At 36.7% G+C, this 21,850-nt stretch overlaps 1 protein-coding gene and 1 pseudogene across 1 annotated transcript in view; one reads left to right on the forward strand and one right to left on the reverse strand.

Moving 5' to 3' along the window:
- Window positions 1–10,560: 10,560 nt before the first annotated feature.
- NUDT9 (nudix hydrolase 9) overlaps window positions 10,561–21,850 on the forward strand; it is a 28,223-nt gene continuing 16,933 nt past the window's right edge. Inside the window, exons 1-2 of the mRNA XM_039845655.1 lie at window positions 10,561–11,120; window positions 20,914–21,153. Of these exons, the coding sequence (XP_039701589.1) occupies window positions 11,014–11,120; window positions 20,914–21,153 (347 nt within the window). The 5' untranslated portion in view covers window positions 10,561–11,013. The remainder of the gene's footprint in view (window positions 11,121–20,913; window positions 21,154–21,850) is intronic.
- On the reverse strand, window positions 18,934–19,055 carry LOC120588392 (uncharacterized; annotated as a pseudogene).

A 21,850-nucleotide genomic window follows, 5' to 3' on the forward strand; every position in this document is an offset into this window, starting at 1 on the left:
AGAAAATGAAAAGACAAAGTCGTCTTGTTTAAAAACTACTACTTTATCAAAAGATTAATTTCATTATATAACTATATAACAAACTTACTTCTGTTCCTGGGTGTAGGAGGCCTGAGATATAAGAGTGGAGAAGAGGAGGCAGCTTAATGTAATGTAGTGTCTTTAAAATATTTTATGTCAGTTTCCACAGAGAGAAATATCTTTTACACTGAAGATCAACACATATATGCAAATGCAAAGGCCCCGAGACAGGATGTGCCTGGCATGTTTGAATAAAACATATGTGGCATTTAAAGTCATATTGACCTGCACCTACTGGTCACTGGGCCTAGGACAAATAACTAAATATTTGTTTTTAGGCCTTTTTTGTAGTTTGGGGACAATTTGATTTTAAGAATAATTTTTAAACGTTATGCCTTTCTTTAATGTTTTTCGAAATTACTGAATGAAAAATAATTTCAATTAATTAATGTTGAAATATGTCTTTGGGAATTAATATTAAAAATAATCATATTAATGTTTAATATGCTTCCCCCTCTTCCAAATTACACATCATCCTGGAGATCCTGGTTATCCAGGCCTCTGTTTTATCCTCTGGTCCATTTGAACCCTCAGTTGAGAATAAATTATTCAAGCCCCAGTGAGTCTCAGAAGTTTCTTCATTTGTAATGTTAGCACCATAACTCTAATGTATACACTGCACCTCCTTTCTGGTTCGTGGCAGGTTTGTTTAAAACTTGTCTTCTTATTTTCTAATCACACCTAACGCTGGGGGTACAGGATCATATCTTTCCTTTAGTATTCAGCTTTTTCCTTGAAACATTTTGGTAGTATAAATGATCAAGGAATGACATTTAAATGTACTTCTCAATAACAGGGCAGCAAATAAAATTTGAATAGTATTTTGGAAGATAACCAAAATTTTATTTCCCAAATTCTTTTTTAAAAATAGTACATTTTCATTGACCTGGAATATTAAACCTAATTTAATGCCCTGTAAAGACGATGAGACTGTATGAATTGAATCACAGAGGATCGAATAGGCACAAAAGTTACTAATTTCTAAGAATAATTCAGCAACAGCTGTGGAAAGTTTCAGAAAACAGTGATCTATTAATCTGATGATCAGTAAGAAAACATGCTTATAAGGAAATTAAGTTTGTGTTCTGAGGAAAGTTTGTAAGTGAATTCATCAATGGGATTATGAAGTTGTAAAACCAAGTATATGTCAAACAAGTTGGTCTGGATATATAAAGTTCTTTTCTGCCTCACAGAGACCTGAATTTGAACCTGGATTTTTTTCATCTAACAACTTTTTACATATACTGTGCAAACTATACAATTTTTAATTCAGGATTTAAAAGAGGTTGGTGTTTACACTTTGCACCAGAATTTAATGCTGTTTTTTAAAATCTAATTTGCTTACTATTTTGTTATTCGCTGACTCAGAGTAAACCTTATACTGAGAAAAAGATGTTTAGAATCTTTCCTGTAATCTTCACCTTTGTTTTGTTCTAGCTTGTTTTCCTCCTCAGTCTACCGTGGATATTTGTTATAATTTGATTCATTTAATATGAAAATATTCCCCTATGGAGAGATAAGGGAATAAATAAAAGAGTATGCAGGGCTATTTATCTTTGACTTGTAACCCTGGGAATTAGAGTGAATTCCTCTTTCCCACTGTTGAAGAGTTTACTTCATTATAAGCAAAAACACTCAACATTATTCCGTTTTTGTTAACTTTATTTTCTGCAGCCTTCTGAGCACAAAGGGGTTTATACTCTGGATTTTCCTGGAGCTTTACAAAGCTGCAAGAACCCTTTGTTTTATGATCTCTCCTGTGTGAATTCTAAGAATCTAATAACTGTGCCATAACTACGTACCTACCAGTGATAACTTTTGAGAGTTCATTTATCTTTCATAAACCTTGACACTGCATTGTCTGTGAGCTGCCAAATTTACTGCTATTTGTAATAGTAAAAGTTACATGTTGGAGACGAATGTGCAGAGAAGAAACTAGAATAAGGCCAAAAAAATGATAGATTGATCTTTCACTCAATTCTTTTTGCCACTCATTTCTAGAGTTGTATTCATGATCCCTAGTAACTACCTCACATCCCAACCTCAAGTTGGTGCCTCCCACACTCTCACCACCTCCCCTTGCCTGCCAACTCATCTGCTTCAGTGCACAGACTACAGCAACTACTTGACTGGTGTCCTTCAATCAGCTGACTCATCTACTTCCTGATTACCCTACTCAGTTCCTCCCTCTTCCTTACTCGGCTTAGATCCAACTCTCTTCATTGTAATCAATTATCCTGATTATCAATCCTTCCAGTAAGCTCAAATAGTGAAGATCAAGCCCTAATTCAATCCTGCTCTCTTCTTCTTTGTGCTTGTACCAAGAAGGTGAACATTTCTGAAAACAAATGTTAAAAACAACACAAGGCCCAAAATGCAGTCCCTTATGCCAAGCCTCACATCACCAAGCCAAGACGTAACACCTAATTTATTACAGTTTCAGCCTCTCCTAGGAATGGAATCTTAAACCATTTAACCTGAAATTACCTGCTTAGCACTAGTGAGGTCATCTGCCTGATAGATCCCTGCCATCCTCCAAAAGAAGGTGACCTTGCCACAACCAACCTGCTTTTTGCCAGTTGTTTAACTTCTTTGTCCCACTCTCTTCTGCCTATCAAAGCCTTTCATAAAAGCCATTCCTCAGAACTCCTTTCTATCCAATAAAGAGGATGCTTCCCGATTCATGAATCATTGATTAAAGCCAATTAAAATCTTTAAAATGTATTCAGTTGATTTTTTTTTTTTTTTAAATAAAACAAACAATCTCAACCATGCAGAGTGAATTCATGAACACAAATTTCATATGGGTGTGAAGTACTCCCTGGGAGGAAATTCCCTATTATGCTTCCTTTCTCACTCTCTGAAAGAGGGCCAAATCTCATGTTGTCCTCTCTCTTCAAACTGCCTGTACTTTCTTTCCTACCCCTACTCTCAGCTGATGACCTTGTTTCAACTGACAAACATAGAAGCAATTACAAGGAATGTCCTCATCCTCTGGCTACCAAATCCATCATTCTCTGCACCTGACCTCAAGCTTTCTGCTTCCTCTTCCGTTCCTACGGATGGAGTGTCCCTGCGCCTACATCATCGTCAGGAAACTCCTCAACTGGGCACTGGATCCTGCTGCTCTTGCCCAAGGAGGAAAAAGTTTTCTGCTACCCTCTTAAGTAATTGAGGTTCTGTGAATGAAGCAGCTAATACACACATACACACAGATTAGCAAGAGAAAAGACAAGAGTTCACAGAAAAATGTGATTCAAGCAAGAGTTTAGAATTAGGGGTGTATATACGATTTTAATAGGGGAAGTCATAGCCTTGCTCTAGAGCCCTAGGGCTTTTGCTCTGTGAACTCCACACAGCTTCATTATCTACCAAGGGTAACTCGCACCCAGTGGATCTTCAGGGCCATAATGGCCAAGAAACAGGCAAGCTTGCAGTACAGTCTGGACCTGATGCAGAGCTCTCCGTTACTCTGGCAACACTCAAAATAGGCAGCATTCTGAGTTAATCACATGCCACCTGCAAACCCCCAAGAGTCCATGACTCATGTTCCTTTTTCTTGGTGGTAGGTAGTATAAAATGCAACCTTTATCTAGAATTTTAGCACCACCTGGATTCTAGAATTAATGTTTACAGTGTCACATCCTTGAAGCCATTCATCCATTTATGTTTACATTTTGAGAATCTGCACACATAATACCAGCACATATTTACGTTCAGTATTTAATGGTAAAATGTAAATGTGTTACAAGTACAATAAAACTTAAAAACTGTATACCCTTGCCCTCCTTGAATGTGGATTCTTCAAAGTGACTACCAGTGATTTGTCCATTTTCCCAAATAGGCCAGCACATGTAAACAGGGAGGCATTTGTGATTGTGATGTGCCCATACAAAATCTCCTGGAGTGAGAAGGGAGAGGGACAAATGGTCAGCGTCTGTAACCACATACAGACTTAATTTCTTTAAGACAGGTTTTTTGTTTTTTGATTCAAACAGGCTTTGCCTAGTATAATAACAGCCTTGTGACTCACTTGCTTTTCTGAACCTTATCTTTCTGCCTTTGTGTGCCTACTCCCTTAATCATCAAACCTTAGGACATAAAGTTCAACCAAATCTTTTAAGAATAAAGTCTCAAGTCTATGATCAGGAGGACAATAAGTTCCCATTATACTAAGGATAACATCTTGGCTTTCCATGTGTTTCAACCCTGGGCCCATCAAGGATGGAACCGCCCCACTGACCATGGGACTAGACGGGATAACACCGTGGCTGATTCCAGAACCAGACACAATGATCAGTTACCCCAGCCCCATCCAATCAGTAGCACCCATGACCCCAACAACATTAGTTTCCATGGCTAATGACTTTTCCCTATAGGATCTATCCCTTAGAGACACCCGGGGAGCCAGGTCTTTGAGCCTTAGCTCACTTGTGTCTCTGGGACTTGCAACACTCTAAAATAAACTGTTACTTTCTTTGCTTGTAAAACCTGTACGTATCTCATTGGACTTAGATGCTCACAGGCAGGCACACCCACCCCTCTGTTCTAGTAACAGGTCCTGGGCCTCAAGAATGAAACCTAGTCTCTGCTTCTGCCTACCTTTAACCAGGACAGGAAAAGCTTGATGGCATGAATGAGGAATTTCTTCAGAGGGACAGGACAGGAAAAGCTTGATGGCATGAATGAGGAATTTCTTCAGAGGGAATAATATGACGAATGTTCTCCAGAATTGGTAGACAATGTGTATATGGAATTGATTTGGGCTCAGGGGAAAAATATGGCCTAGAGTTCCCCCACCCTGTCATAGGGACTACCATATTCTTTATATAGTCCTAGCTCTTAAACTCAGTATCTGGAGTTTTATTTTCCCATGTGCAAGTATGGCACCTTTAACTTATCTCCTTGTTAAACTTAAATGTCCCACTTTTGACATTGTTTCTCAGCAATCCTAGCCGTAAAACTACAAAAGGAATTCTAGACTTCTGACAGGCTTTCAGTGCTCCACACATAATCTCAATAAATATTCCAGTAGTTGAGGACCATTGGACTACCAAAGATTTGACTTCTGAAACCTGTGTTGAGACTGGCTATTAAAGAGATTTACATTTGAAAAGGGCATACAGATTCTGAAAGTGGAAGGGGAAGTTTCTTCACAGAGAAAATTAAACCTCTTTTAATTTACCCATTTAATTTGTATTTGCACAGTGGTATAGGTCAAGTGGCTGAATCCATGAGCTAGCAGTCTGCCAAATCCCTTTAGCTAGCTATATGTAAATATAGAATAGCCAACTATATTTAGATCACTTTTCTGTACCAGAAGGAACGTTCTTTAGGAATGTTACTGTATTTAGGAATGCAGCTTTCTTGTGTGCATATCCATGATTGCCTAAGTGCCCACTCTAATGAGTTGTGGCATTTTATAGTCTTACCAGTATTTTGTATTGACCTTTTCCCTTCCACCCCTGTTCATTCTAGGTGAAAGTGATCTGTTTCCTTTAATAAATTAACTCTTAAAAACAAACGACAAAGAAATAAGATACTGCATTTAATATAGAAGATGCCCTACTTGAACTAGTAACAAATGAAATACACATACACTCCAATAGATGGGAGAAATGGAAGGTGGCAAGATGGGGATGCGAACTCATAATTATGCAAGCATGTACAAATGTTGCAGAAAAATCAGATCGACAAGAAACCAAGCACCACTTGGAGAGCTGGAGAACTCAGGTTTATTATGCTTGCAGTCCCAGAAGAACTAGTGCTCTGAGGATCTGGGTCCCGAGCTCAGGGATAACCTTGCTTTTATAGAGCTTATCTGGGCAGTTACAATTGGACAGTTGGCAGGGGCTGATTGGTTAATTTGTCCTCAGGCAGTTACAGAGTGCGGGAGTTGCTATGAGTTACAGGCAGTTACAGAGTGAGGGATTTTTGAATTTAGGCAATATATCTGTTATCTAGACAGAACAAGCAAAAAGGAAGATGAGTCTCTAGTTAATTTTGAAGTCACCCTGCCCTTCGGCCTATGTGGCAAGCATATCTACAGAAGCAGAACAAAGAGCTGATTATAACGTTAGCCTAATGAAAATTTCTCTTCACAGACAGCTCTTATAGTCCTCCTTGCAGCACTACTATTGTATTCAGTAGTTTCGATTTCATGCAAACCCAAGTTTCTAAGTTCTTTCTCTAGCAATAAATATTGGTAAGAGGTTATTAATGCAACCTTATGGGACTCACTAAAAGGAAAGAAATTACTGACTTAAAATGTGAAAACAAAATGTATTTTGTTCTTTGACTAGCTGTTAAATAAGCTTACTTCATTTCTTCCACAAAACAACTCTAACAATGAAAATTTTGGAAAACATTTCTTTTTTTTTCCTTTTTAATTAATTAATCAATCAATCAATCAATTTATTTATTTATTTATTATGGTGACGTTGGTTAACGAAATCCAGTAAGTTTCAGGTGTACAATTCAACAGTAAGGCATATGTATATTGCACTGTGTTCACCTTTTTCTTTTTTAAGAAATTGGAATTATTTTCTTTTCTAATTTTCATTTGCAATTGGAGTTGACATTAAATATTACTTTATATTAGTTTCAGGTGTATAGCACAGTTAAACAATTTGCTCAGATTACATGAGGATAATACTTTTAAAATGTTTTCAAATTAAAAAAAAAATATTCTGTGTATCTTATTGCCCTGGGACACCCCGTCCATTGGCATAATGGTTTCAGTGTTTCAGGGGGAAGAACAGATATAAATTAGAACAAAGAAGTGACTGTCACATGGGATTTCTGATTCTCTAGCACAGGATTAATCTTGAAAGCCAGACTTTGTCCAATGAAAAAGGGTTTTAAAATTTCCTCAATATGCATTAACTTATTAACAGAACTTGTGAGTATGAAGTCTCTTCTGATTGAAAGAACATGAAAAGTGAACAAAATTCTTGCCATAAAAGAAGAGAAAGAAGGAAGTTGGCTACTTCTGACGCAGATTGTGAAAAGGAAGACAGAGATGACAGTGGAGGGGAGTATTCAATCTGGTTCCCCGACTTTCCATTTCAACTCCTGCTCATTGTTGCTGTTTATCTAGTTCCAATGTTTAGAATGCCTATGTCTCTATGTTGTGAGGAATAGAGTTTGGAGTATTAATGGCTTGCCATTGCACTTGGGATAAACTCCTAATTCCTTACCGTGGCCTAGAAGACCTATATGATTTGGCTCTTATGTTAAGATTTTTATATAAAATAAACCCACTATAGTAGTTTAGCCAAACAGGGGCTTATTTTTCTCATTAGTCCAGAAGGAGGCTATTCAGGACTGTTGCAAGTTCTTGAAGAAGTCATAAAAGACTCAGGCTTTTTCTTTCACCTTATTCTGCCATCCATGTGGCTTTTGTCTTTATGGTTTCAAGATGGCTGCTCCTTCTCTAGGGATTGTGGCCTTCTTTCAAACAGGAATAAAATAGCAAAAGGGTTAATAATTTCTGCCAAATGGGCCAGTCTCTTTTCACCAGGAAAATAAAAGCCTTCCCAGAGACCCACGCAGTAGGCTTCCGCTTTCATCTCATTGGCCAGGAAAGGTCAGTTGGCCCCTTTAGATGTAGGGAGCATAGGGAGATAAATTTTTAACTGGACACATTTCTATATATGACATGGAAGAAGGGAGAATGGGTAAGTGAGTACTAAGAAGCAGCGAGTTTGTCCACCAAGCTTCATCAAGGATCAGGATTCTTCCAGCTAACTGCTATGCTTTAGCACATCGACTTTTCTGTTCCTTGATTATGGCCAGGCTCTTCCCTACCTCAGAGAGTTTGCACTTACAGTCTTCTCTGTCCAAAATGTTCTTTCTCCAGTTTATCCAATGGCTGGCTGCTTCGTGTCCTTAGGTATCTCTCAAATGTGACCTCTTCAGAAAAGCCTTCTCGGACAACTATCATCTAAAGTATTCATTTCTGCTTCAGATATTTTCCACAGAAAGTAGTCTATTTCCTTCACAGCACTTCTCCTAATCTGCAGTTCCTAGGTTACTTATTTATAGTTTATTTCTCTCCGCTAGAAAGTAAGCTTCACGAGAGCAGGACCTTGTCCATCTGTGACAACATAGATGGACATTGAGATAATTGTGCTAAGTGAAATAAGCCAGACAGAAAAAGCTGAAAATCACATATCACTTACATCTGGGATGTAAACCTAAAAGCAACAAAGGAACAGGACAAACAAACAGAGACTCATGGACATGGACTATAGACTAGTGGTTACCAGAGGGTAGGGAGGAGGGTGGAGGAGGGAGGCAGAAGTGATAAAGGGGGGCTCAATTAAAAAAATGTAAGTACATTAAAAATGTTGATATCTATCACAATATATATTTATTTCTCAGCATCTTTTGCCTTTCTCACCAAGATGCCCTTAAAGTTGGTATGTGGTTTCTAAATAAAAAAATAAAAAAATAAAAAACAAAAGCCCCATTTAAATTTTGATGACACTTATTTAATTTGGGATGTGGCTAAATGGACAGTTACATAAAACCGTATGTATCTGAGAAAGCATTTTGGTTTTGCCCGAGAGTGGGCTGCAACACGCTGTGTATTCACTAAGTAAGTTCTAGCTGACCTAGGAGAACAGTTCCTGAGAGGAGGAACCTGGGACACTTGGCTGTCTGAGCCAATTGTGGTGCAGTCCCAGGGCCATGGAGTTGGTTTTGTTTGCATAGTTGTGTAGGTCTTTAAACTAAGTACTCTCCAACCTCCCTTAAGAAATGTAGAGTTAGAAGAGTAAGGCTCAAAGAACTTTCTATGAGCCCTCCTTTCTGTTTCTCCCATTCTTTGATCAGAGATTTTGAGACTCACTGCCTTACTCTTCTCCTCCCTAATGACTAATCTCTCAGTAGACTTTAAAATGAGCTGAACATTTTAAACAGAATCTGCATAATACATTTCCAGTTTAAGCAGAAGTTGATGGTTATCAACAACATTGAGACCAATATTTATCTGACCAGAGGAAGCCAAATCTAGATATTTTTGAAAAAGCAAGCACATTTTAATAGTACTTCATTACCCAAAAGAACTGTCAAAGATAAAGCTGTACGCTAAAGCCATAAAGACAGATTTTATTCAGTAATACATCTGCATGAACTGAATTCAATTTCCTTGAAACTAAAAGGAGACTTTAAAGGGTGGAGTGTCCAAGGGAAAGGAACTGAAGGTTGTAAAGGGGATGAGTGACCTATGTGACTAGGACATCTGGGTTTGTTAACTGGAGCTTATATCAGAGGGGAACAGAACTTCTATCTTTAGAACAGGAAGCAGTAGTACAAGTTGAAGAAAGACAGGCACTGCAGTTAGGCCCTTATCCTTCCACAGGGACTCAGTGAAACTAGCAGAGAGGGTAAGGGAGAGGGGAAGGGAGAGGGAGGGGGAGGAGGAGGGGAGAGGGAGAGAGAATATCTCCCAGAACGTTAGCATTTCAAAGAAAGGGGCTCTTAGGTACTAGAGGCAACAGTTCTGGGTGGTAGGTTTACATCACAAATGGCAGAGAAAGGTTTATAACTGCAAGCTTTCTAAAGAAATATCTTTTAAGAGAAGGGTCCAGGGTCTATCTGCCTATTACCAGGTTTTGCCTGGAATAAACAATAAATTCTCCTGGAAGTGCTGCGTTTTACTGGACAGGATTTTTTTGATTTTTTTTTTTTTTTTTTTTTTTGTGGTGGGGGGGCAGGGAGGGGGCGGGTGGCCGCTGGGATCGTCCTAGGAACAAGTTCTTAAGCTGCTAGAAGCCGTAGTAGTAGTTTGGTCAAGTCTCCTCATGCAGAGGTTTAGATGGGGTCATTATACAAGAGTTCTGCAGTCTGATTAATCTGGCTTTTAAAATGGTCAAAGTTTTTAGAGTGTCTGTCTATACTACACCATTGTAACAGTGCAATATGTACTGAAAAATTAAATGTTTGCCACATTAATAATATAAAAGTTGAAATCCAGGTTACAAGCTGTTTTGGACCATCTGGATTTCCGATGGTCCTGCTCCTGGCTGTGTGCCTATTTCACAGCTGGTTTACTACACGGGTTTATTACGGCCATACCCAGCAAAGTTTTCTGAAACTCAGCAACTGCAGCAAACAACTTGATAAAAAAGGAAGAGAAAAGTTAACTTTGTCTCTTTTCTTTCTTTTCCTATCACTACTTGTGCTGGCTGGAAAATTACTGTTTGGCTATCACCCATGCGTACCCCTGGCAGACCCAGCTGGCTGAATAAAGAGCGTGTTTCCTACAACTCACTGATTTCTGGTGGTCCCTGTGTCTTTCCCGGGCTGGCGGCTACAACATACTTACTCAGACATGACTAAGATGCGCGTGACTCACTACATCAGCTGACTGTAACCCCTTCCTGCAAGAAAAAAAAACAAAAACCAGAACAAACTTCTCTTGGTCCCCTTTCTTTCTACTTCTTCCCGTTTCTTGTCTTCCTTCCTTCGCTTTTTCTGTCTAGCGCTTTGTCGCTGTTCCCCTCCGCCTCACCCCAAGAACGCCTGCGCAAACTCAGAGGTCCAAGTCGGCAGGCGCTCTGTAGCCCGTAAAGCCTTTGCTTTGCAGCGTAGCCGTAAAGCGCCGGTCTCGCCTTGGGGACGTCAGGGGGCTCAGGTGGTTGTTCCCCGGCAGCTGGGGCAGAGAGTGTCCGTGTCCCCTGTGGATCTGGTTGGCTTCGTTGCACTTAGGAAACAGTTGGACTGGGGAAGCAGCTGGACTGTTATTTTGGGAGGCCTCCTGGTCCCTGTGTGTTTAGGGGATAGACCTAGCTAGTCCTCGGAAACGGGAGGGCGGCCCGGTCCTAGTGCCGGCCAAATACCCGGGGCCCGGGGCTGTGGCGCCGGCGGAGGCTGCAACCTAAGCTAAGAGAGACTTCACTGCGTGAATTCGCCCGTGGGGCGCTGATGGCCGGAGGCATCCTGAGAAAGACTTTAGCCACGGTGTCTCTCTCTGTGGCCTTGGCCTCTGTGACTGTCAAGTCCTCGGGCTGTCGCAACATCCCGGAGTGCAGGTACTCCTCCTCTTAGTGCTAGCTCCCCGCGAGACCGTAGGTTGCGTAGAGAACCTGCTTCCGGTCTGGCGGATTCTGCAGGCTTTGTTTGCGTCCGGGATTTTTATTGCCATGCACGTACACGTTTTCAAAAAGGCTCAAAGTGTTTTATCTGCCTTTTGAGGAAAACTAGTGATGGAGACCTTTCTTGATATCAGCTATTGAAATTTGCCCATCCTCCATAAGTCACCAACATTATTGTCCTTAGTTTAAGTAGCACTTTTTTTTTCTGGTTAATTCTTAAAACGTTATTATTAAAGTTAATACATGCATTCAGTTTAAAGATGTGGAGGGCATAAATGGTATTAACATGAAAAGTGTGTTTATTCCTCCACTTTTCATTGTAGATAATGTTTTTATTATCTACCTCTTTTTCTTGATTTGTCAGCTCTGGATAAATTTTAGGATTTGTGATATCGTACTGCCTCCTACTTTTATTCTCCTCCTCTTTAGTTTTTATTTTCCAAGACCATTGTTCAGGCAACACGGTGGCTTTTGCATTACTCTTTCAGACTTCAGTCACGTGCATTCTGTTAGTCATCTCTTCTTTGACATTGTAAATTTTGACAACCTTTTTTTTTTTTCTTTCTCTAAATGCTCTCTTTAATAGAAGCCTTTTCTTATTTTATGGATATAAAAAAATCTTAATCTATGAAAATGATAATTAGAATAAAAATTGTCTTTTATTTCCTGAATTATCTGTTTTGGATCAATGGTTCTGTAAGTTTTTGGTCCTTTTTCTTTCTGTTTTTTTTTTTTCCCTCAAACTTCTGGTGGACACCAGTTATCCATTTATATTTTAATTAATGTAGTTTGTAGTTCATAAGCATGGTTTTCTCTAAACGGGAGAACTGATAAAACATTGGCTCCATATACCAGGACGCCTAGACTTGAAGGTTTCAGTTGAGTGTTTGTGAGCAGGTAGTAGCAGGTGGACAGGCTGGGAACCGGTACGCCTTTGTCTCAGGCTTTACACTAGTGGAGCAGCTTCTTCGCTGAGTGTGGCGGCCTGAACTTTATTTCCTCAGTGTGAATTGTAGTGATATAAAGCCTAAGTTTCTGCTGTGTTCTCTAATGCCAGTATTCACGGTAGAGGTCCTAGTCCTTATTTTCTTTAACTTTTGGCTTTATCTTGGGGGTACAAACTATTTCAGACTTTTTGTTTGGGGGAAGGGGAGGAGGACTGATTTTCATGGTTACTGCCCTACTGCCCACTCATGACATTGGGGCCCAATTATTTCAAGCTTGAAACTTCTCAGGGTCCTCCTGTAGAAATGGCATCTCTTCCTCACCTTTTTGTTCGTATTCTCAAATATAATTTGCTCTACTTTTTAGGTCAATGTGATTCCACCTACTTTCTATCTCAAATTGGTTAAAACCTCTCATTCACTGATGGGGCCCTTTTCTCTCCCTGGCTGTGGATTTTGTTGCCTTTTATATATCTTAATCTCTTCAGTGGGATTTGGGGAAGGAAGGAATAAACATCTATGCTCTTTGGAAGTCACTAATGCTATTTTCGATAAATGCCACTAAAACAATGTGAAATTTCTTGGCAGTTATTCTTCATTTTTATAATGTTGGGAGCCCTAGGCAAAGCAGGATGTATCCAAAACCAGTGACTGCCTACTGGCTTGGAAGAAAATGCCAAATGTTAGGCCAACGAGTATGTGTTGAGTATTTGGTATCTTACATTGCAAGGCATCCTGGAAGAGACAAAAGAAATTTATCATCAAGAATTTTACTGCAGTTTAATAATTTGGAGAAATCCAGAAGGTCATAGTTTTGCAGTTGGTTTTGTGATTTAACTAGAAAGTCGTACATGCCTATTTCTAGAAAAAAATAATATACAAAGATGTAGTCAGTGTTTCCAGATTTTACAATGGGATCTATCAGCAATGTGTGGAGAATGGTGTATATTTTATTTCTGTGAATATGTATGTGTATATGTGTGTGTATAAATAAATATATATATATATATAAAGTCTAGATAGTATAGCATAATCTTAAGAGCCTGGAATTCAGACCCAGCTTGACTAGGATCCTGATTCTACTCTAAGTTTACCTTGGCACTTATTTATCTTCTCTGGGCCTTTGTGGTCTTATTTCTAAAAAAAGGATAATAATATCTAACCTTAGAGTTGTGAGGATTAAATGAGTTAATATATTATAGCACAAGAACAGTGTCTTACACATAGCATGCACTATATACATTTAGTTATTATTATGGCTGTTAGTATTACTGCAAATTTGTTTTATTTCAAAGCACCATGACAGTATTGCATTTCTTCATGTTTGACTATTTGAAGGACTGGTTTTTATTCTGTAAAATGAACTTTATCAGCTACTTAATTCCTACTTGCTTGGTAAAATGTATTTTTTGCACCTATTCAATAATGCAATAAAAGAACCTAGGCTATATATGTGTATATTATATATATTCTTATGATCCATTTTAGTATATCACATTTAAACAGAAGATAAAAATAGCAACGTTGCTACTTCTTAATGTGGTAAGATACATAGTCTTTAAAGTTCTGTTTTTCTTGCACAATTAAATATTTTGGAAAAGTAAATAATCAGGTCTGTAAGTTTCTCTTGTCAGGGAGGGTAGCAGGTTTGTGGAATTCCACATGCATATTGCTAAACCAGGGAACAAAGAGCTAAGTACTTAAAAAACATCGTTGGTACTTGGAATAGAATGGAAAGATCCGTGTTTCCAATTGGGCTTATCATTAATGTCCTTGACTGTTTTCTCACCCTACTCCCAAACCATGAAAAATGACTCTAACTTTGTAATAGAATTCAATTAGAGACTAGGGCTCCAGGTGTAAAGTTTTGCGCTTCTGAACATACATACCTAAAGTCTATTTGCTACTTTTGATAAATACATGTGTTTCATAGCTGTTCATTTTTATTGAGTATGAGTTTAGGGTGGGCGATGAAAATCTTATTTTGAGTGTTCATTATTTGGATTTCCTAAGCTATGGCAGCTTAGGCAAGCAAAAATCATAACATGAAAATGAGGAATCCATCACTTTAATAAAATAGTTACATGTCAAATATTATTTTCCCATGTCACATTTGTGAATAGCCTCTGAGGATATTAACTTTTTTTATTGGTCAGGCTTTCCTGATTGTTGGGTGTTTGATAGTACTTCCCAGATGCAAACTGAGTGCAAAATGAAATAACATTTATTCAAAAGTCTTTAAGACGAAAGGGGACAAATTGCACATAAAGCTATAGACAAGAACAGGAAAAAATTAAACAAGTTAAGAATTAAAGAAGAAAAGATAGTTTGGCAGTTTCTCACAAAACTTATCGTATGATCCAGTAATCTTGCTCTGGTATTTACCCAAATAAGTTGAAAACTTAATTTCCACCCAAAAACTTGCACACTGACATTTATAGCCACTTTATTCGTAATTGCCAAAACTTAGAAGCAAGCAAATTGTCCTTTAGTAGGTGTATAGATAAATAAACTGGTACACCTAGACAATGGACTGTCATTTAGCTTTAAAAAGAAATGAACTATTAAGCTATGAAAAGACATAGAGGAAACTTAGATGCATATTATTTAGTGAAAGTAACCAATATGAAAGGCTACATATTGTATGATTCCAACCATGTGATATTCTGGAAAAGGCAAAATGATAAAGACAATAAAAATATCCACTGCTGTCAGGGGTTGCTGGTGGGGTCAAGGGATAGATAGGGATAAACTGGAGTAGCTAAGAGGATTTTTTTAGGGGCAGTGAAATTACTCTGTATGATATTATAATGGCTGATACATGTCATTATACATTTGTCAAAACCAATAGAATGTATAACACCAAGAGCGAATCCTAATGTAAACTTTGGACTTTGTTGTGATAATGATGTGTCAGTGTAGGTGCATCTATTGAAACAAATGTACCCCTCCTGTTGATAGTTGGGGAGGCTGTGTGTGTATGGGAGTGGTGCTGGGGGTATGTAGGAACTCTCTGAACTTTTCACTCAGTTTGGCTGTGAACTTAACAACTGCTCTAAAAATTAAAGTCTATTAAAGTAAAAAGACAGGAAGGAACCTTGGCTACTTTCTTCAATTCACACAGGGGGTAGGTACATGGAAAGTAAAAGGCATAGCTGCTTTTTTTCTTTTTTTTTTTTAAAGTTGACAAGGCTAAGAAAGGGTAATGTTTCAAGCAAGAATGATTTGAGTATCAAAGGGTTAAGGGAGGTCTTGGGGAAATTTTGATGAAGGCTTCTAATATTTTTGCCAAAATTATCCCTTATGATTTATGAAGGTGAAAAGTGAGGGTTGCTGTAATAGCAGTTCTACAATTTTGTTGAACATAAAACGTTTGATTAATTATTTGTTCTTAGTATATATATATATATATATATATATATGTGTAGATTTATGTATTAGTATATATAGATATAACCTAACTTATTTAACTAATGTAAAATTTATTTTCATAATTTCAAATTTCATTTTTAAAGATAAAGCCCCAATCAAACTCCTTTTTGCTAATTACAATGAAATTTTTATCTCTTCTTAAGTGTCCTTTTTCTTACTTTCAGATAATGAAGAAGGACCTCTTGTATCTATGATTTGTCAGGCATTATGCCAGACACAGGATATAACATTGAGCTACTACAAACATGCTCCCTGTTCTGTGTTTGCTTACGGTCAGATGGCACCCTAATGTAAAAATCACAATTTTGGTATTCAATGAAAAGTATAATGGATCTCTGATATTGTATAGCAGGAGAACTTGGTTTCTTCTAGGGAATTAGGGAGGAAGACTTCCTGGAGGAAGTGAACTTTGTTTTGAATTGATCTGAAGGATGGATGCAAGTTAGCTAGGTAGAGGAGAAAGTAAAGCAGTTGCAGGTAGAAGAGCGTGTAGCTTCCTCTACTGGGAGGGAATGGAGGAGTTTTTAGACACTGACAGCAGCATGGCAAAAGCACAAAGAATTGAGTGTGGTAGGAACTTTAATACTTTTTAAAAAAAGAAATTGCTTTCTATGCAATTGTAATTACTTAAATTGACCAAAAGGCATAAATGTGATCATTCATCCTTTTATTTGGTGTGTTTGGGTAGGTTTCTCTTTCTTTTTTTGCTTGCTTCCTTTTCTCTTTTCTTTTTCTTCTATTTCTCATCTTTTCTTATCCCTTCTTCCAACCCCCTTCCCTACTACCCTCTTCTTTACTTCCCCCTCACCTTTTGCTCTCCCTTTCCCTTTATTCCCCTCCTCCTGTACTCTTTTCCATCTCCTTCCCTTTCTTCCCCCTTTTTCTTTCCTCTTTGCCTATTTTTAAATCAGGTTGATTTTTTTTTTTTGCTATTAAAATTGTATGAGTTTTTTATATATTTTGGATATTAACCCCTTATAATACATGATTTATAAGTGTTTTCTTCCTTTCAGTAGGTTGCCTTTTCATTTTGGTGATGGTTTCCTTTGCTATGCAGTAGCTTTTTAGTTTGATGGAGTAGTCCCACTTGGTTATGCTTGCTATTGTTGCCTTTGCTTTTTTTGGTGTCAGATTCAAAAAGTCATCTCCAAGACAGATGTCAAGGAGCTTACTGCCTATGTTTTCTTCTAGGAGTTTTATGGTTTTAGGTTTCACATTCAAATCTTTAATCTATTTTAAGTTAATTTTTTGTATGGTGTAAGATAGAGGTCCAGTTTCATTCTTTTGCATGTTGCTGTCCAGTTTTCCCAACACCATTTATTGAAAAGAGTGTCATTCCTCCACTGTATATTCTTGGCTCCTTTGTTGTAAATTATTTGGCCTTATATGCATGGTTTTATTTCTGGGCTCTATTTGGTGCCATTGATCTATGTATCTTTTTAAAATGCCAGTACCATACTGTTTTGATTACTATAGCTTTGTACTGTAGTTTGAAATCAGGGAGTGAAAGGCCTCCAGCTTTGTTCTTTTTTGTCAATATTGCTTTGGCTACTTGGGGTCTTTTGTGGTTCCGTGTAAATTTTAGAATTATTTGTTCTAGTTCTGTGAAAAATGCTATTAGTATTTTGATAGGGATTGCATTGAATTTGTAGATTGCTTTGGGCAGTATGGACTTTTTAACAATATTCTTCCAATTCAGGAGCACAGAATATCTTTCCACTTGTCCATCAGTGTCTTATAGTTTACAGTGTCCAGATCTTTCACCTCTTTGGTTAAATTTATTCATAGATATTTCATTCTTTTTGATGCAATTGTAAATTAGATGTCTTCTTAATTTCTCTTTCTGTTAGTTCATTGTTAGTGTATAGAAACACAACAGGTTTCTCTATATTGATTTTTTTTTTTTTTTTTTTTTACTGAATTCATTTATTCTAGTTTTTTTGTGGAGTCTCTAGGGTTTTCTATATATAGTATCACGTCATCTGCAAATAGTGACTGTCTTTTTTTCTTGCCTAATTGCTTTGGCTAGGACTTCTAATACTATATTAAAAATTTGTATTGTTTTAAGCTACTGAGTTTGTGGGAATTTGTATGTCAACAGTAGAAAAAACTAACATATCATGTACATACTCTTAAATATATGTACTTATTTATTTTTTCCATCATTGTTTTATAAAACTGGGATCATATTGTACACATTTATCTGCATTTTGCTTTTTGTTTTCAATAAAACCTCATGAAAATACAAGTCACTTGATATCATTATTTTTAATAGCTGCTTAATAGTCATTTCATGGTGTGGCTCTTCTACCATTTGTTAAACTATCCCCATATTGTTGGGCATTCCTTTCCCATTGAACACTGCTGAAATAAACATCTTTTATACATATTACTGGTTTTGTTTTTGTGGGATAGATTACCAAAATGAAATTACTGGGTTTAATGATATAAATATATTAGTTATTACTGCCAGATTGCTTTCTAGAAAATATGTAATAATTCACATTTCTACCAGTAATGTGTGGAAGGTGGTGTTATCTTTTTAAAGGGTTGTCATTCTAGTTGGTAAAAAGAATTTAATGTTGCTTTAATTTTCACTTTCAGTTGCTGGTTATTATAATAATCTTTTAATGTTTGCTGGCCACCTGGATCTGCTTTTCTGTAATTGTTTAGTTCTGTAATTTGCTCAGTTTTCTATTCCAGTTCAGTCTTTTCTTGTCAATTAGTTAGAATGCCGTATATTATAGATATGAACTCTTTGAATGTCATACACATTACAGTCCATAGTTTGCATTTTCACTCTTGTGCCCTTTATTCACAGAAGTTGTTACTTTTGTAGTCCAATTTACCTATTTTTCTTTTGTTTCCTGTGCTTTTGTGCATATCCAAGAAATCAATGCCAAATTCAATGTCATGAAATTTCTCCTGTATGTTTTCTTCTAAGAGTTGTATAGTTTTAGGTCTTTTGTTTGGGTCTGCGATCCATTTTGATTTAATGTTTGTATATGCTGTAAAGTCAGGGTCCATCTTCAGCCATTTGCATGTAGATATCTAATTTTCCCAACACCATTTGTTGAAAACTGTCCTTCCCTGTTGATCTTGCCACTCTTGTTGAAAATCATTTGACATATGTGTGAGGAGGGTTTATGCCTGGGCTTTCTAGTCTGTCCTGTTGATCTATGTCTGTATTACACTGTTATGATTCCTATAGATTTGTAGTAAAATTTATCTATCTATCTATCTATCTATCTATCTATCTATCTATCTATCTATCTATTTATTTATTTAGGCGAGGTTGACCTTAGTTGACCTCACAGATTGCAAGGACCTTGTCAGACAATCCCTTGTTTTTTATTTTTATTTTTATTTTTTTAAGCCTACAGCACCTGGTCTTCCTAAGTGGTCTCCCATCCAAGTACTAAACAGGCCCGACCCTGCTTAGCTTCCGAGATCATCAGAAGGGATCAGGCTTGTTCAGGGTAGCATGACTGTAGACAGCTTTGTATTAAATTTTAAATCAAGAAGAGTGAGACCTCCAACTTTGTTTTTCTTTTTCAAGATTGTTTTGGCTATTTGGAATCCCTCGTTCCTGATCTTAGGGAAAAGCTTTCAGTCTTTCACCATCAAACATATGAATTTTATTATGTTGAGGTAGTTTCCTACTCTTCCTAGTTTTTTCGATTTGTTTATCATGAAAGGATGTTGAATTTTGACAAAGGCTTTTTCTGTGTCCATTGAGATGATCATGTGTTTTTTTCATTCATTCTGTTTAAGTGGGGTATTACAGTGATTGATTTTTATATGTTAAACCATCCTTGCAGTCCAAGAATAAATCCCATTTAGTCATGGTGTATAATCTTTTTAATGTGCTGTTGAATTCTGTTTGCTACTATTTTATTGAGGATTTTTGCATCGATATTCATCAGGGATATTGGTTTGTAGATTTCTAGCAGTGTCTTTGTCTAGCTTTGATATCAAGGTAATAATGGTGGCCTCATAGGAAGAATTTGGAAGTATTCCCTCCGGTTTAATATTTGAGAAGAGTTTGAGGAAGACTATTGTTAACTCATCTTTAAACATTTAATAGAATTTACCAGTGAAATCATATGGTCCTAAGCTTTTCTTTGTTGGGAGTAAATAAGTAAGATTTTTATATCACCTTTTAAAATAATTTATATAACCCCATTCACATTTCACCATGTGTCCTGCAATTTTTTTCCTTTATGGTTCAGGAACCAGTCCAGGATCATTGATTGCACTTAATTTTCATGTCTCCTTAGTGTCCATCTATCTGCAAGAGTTCCTCTGACTTTATCCTTCTTGACCTTAACAATTTAAAGAATAGAGATCTTTATTCTGTAAGATGCCCTTTAACTTAGTTCTGTTCTATAGTTCCTCATGTCTAATCTCTGGGCAAATAATTTTGTAAGGAATACCTCAGAAAAGCTCGCTGTGTACTTTTCAGTGTGTAATATCAGGAGGTACATAATGTTGTCTTATTTTACCACCCCATCAAGTTGGTGTTTGTCCTATCAACTGTTTGTCTCAAGAGGGGAAAATTGATATTGTAAGATCAGGGGAAGGGAGCTGTCATCAGTTTACTATGTTTTCAGAATTCCCTTTTCCACTTTAGATGTCCTAATTTAGGTTCATTAGGAATTTTAATCTTTATTTTAAGAATAATGGTAAGTTTTTAGGCATATGGAGATATGAAAAGTTTTTGTGTATGCTGTGAGGTAAAGGTTAAGATTCAATTTTTTAAATATATATGTTATCCACTTATTTCAGTTTTATGCCTCTTAATTTTACTTTAAATTTTACTCTGAAGTTTACAATTTGCATATTTATTACAGCCTGATTTTAAGTAATGTTACATTGCTTCACATACAATGTATGAACCTTATAACATTAATTTCTATTTTCCAGTTATTCTCCTTTGTGCTGTTTTTGCCATATATTTTACACATGTATATTAGATTGTAGACTGTACTTTAAAATGTATTCCTTAATGTAGACTTAAACGGTTTTCTCTTACATTTGTTTTTATGGTTGAATTTCCATAACAAACTTCCCTTCTCAACTTTTATTCTAATCAAAGTAAACTTCTGTCCCTTTTTCTCAACTTAATTCAATGTAGGTTCCAATTAATAAGATTTAGCAATATTTTCAAAATTTTCATATTTGAAAATATTATTTCATAGATCTTAGACCTTTATACTAATATGCATCACATTTGAATTTCTGATTTTTAAGTTTTTGAAATTGAAAGGCATATTTTTGGGTCTTTGAATTTGATTCTTAAAAAATTTTTTTTTGTGTTTAAGTAATATGTGTTTCTTTTTTTTTCCTCTCAGAAACTCATTTTCATCCTGTGGGTTTCATCTTAACTCCAACATCATGTCTGCTTCTAATGGTGCCAAAGAGAATTCCCACAACAAGGCTCGGACATCTCCTTACCCAGGTTCAAAAGTTCAACGCAGCCAGGTTCCTAATGAGAAAGTAGGCTGGCTTGTTGAGTGGCAAGACTATAATCCTGTGGAATACACTGCAGTCTCTGTCTTGGCTGGACCCCGGTGGGCAGATCCTCAAATCAGGTGAGCAAATTAGCTGGCATTAGCTGGGCATAAGAGAAGGTAAAGATTGTATTTGTAAATTATCATTTCGACAGCTGAAAAATTATTTTTATCTAGTACTTGACTTTGCTATAACTCATTTTCCGTATTTGCTTGAATTCTTGCCAAAGCTAGGCAGTCCATGTTTGTTTATTCTTTTCGAGGTTTTATGATGATCATTCCAAATAGATAAATCTATTTTGCAACAGATTTTTGTTTTACGAAATGACAAGTGATGGTATCTATTTTCATTTGTTTTGTCTGGATTATTCCTAGGTAGCTAGACTTGTATTTGAAGTAGTGAAAATATTTTTCAGAAATTTTTTTCAGATTACTAACAACAGGATGATGATAAAATTAGACCAGTGTGAAAACTAGAAAAGGGATAAAGGAGAGAAAGTGGAAAACAAAAAACTGAAGCAAAAAATGCTTTGATGAAATTCATTGAAGCGTTACATTGATTCACATTTTATATTTATATTCTTTTTAATACAGTGATAGAATTTTTTAAATGTATTATGAGCTAGGCACTGTACTAAATGTTTTATAAGCATTATTTTATTTTATTCTTATAACTATTCTGGAAGGCAAACAGGGTTGTTATCTCTGCTTTGTAGGAAAACACACATATACGCACACAAATGGCAGCACAGAAAGTTTGTCCTTTGCAGATGGTTAA

Source organism: Pteropus medius, unplaced genomic scaffold, assembly GCF_902729225.1.
Source record: "Pteropus medius unplaced genomic scaffold, Ma_sr-lr_union100, whole genome shotgun sequence".
NCBI lineage: Eukaryota > Metazoa > Chordata > Mammalia > Chiroptera > Pteropodidae > Pteropus > Pteropus medius.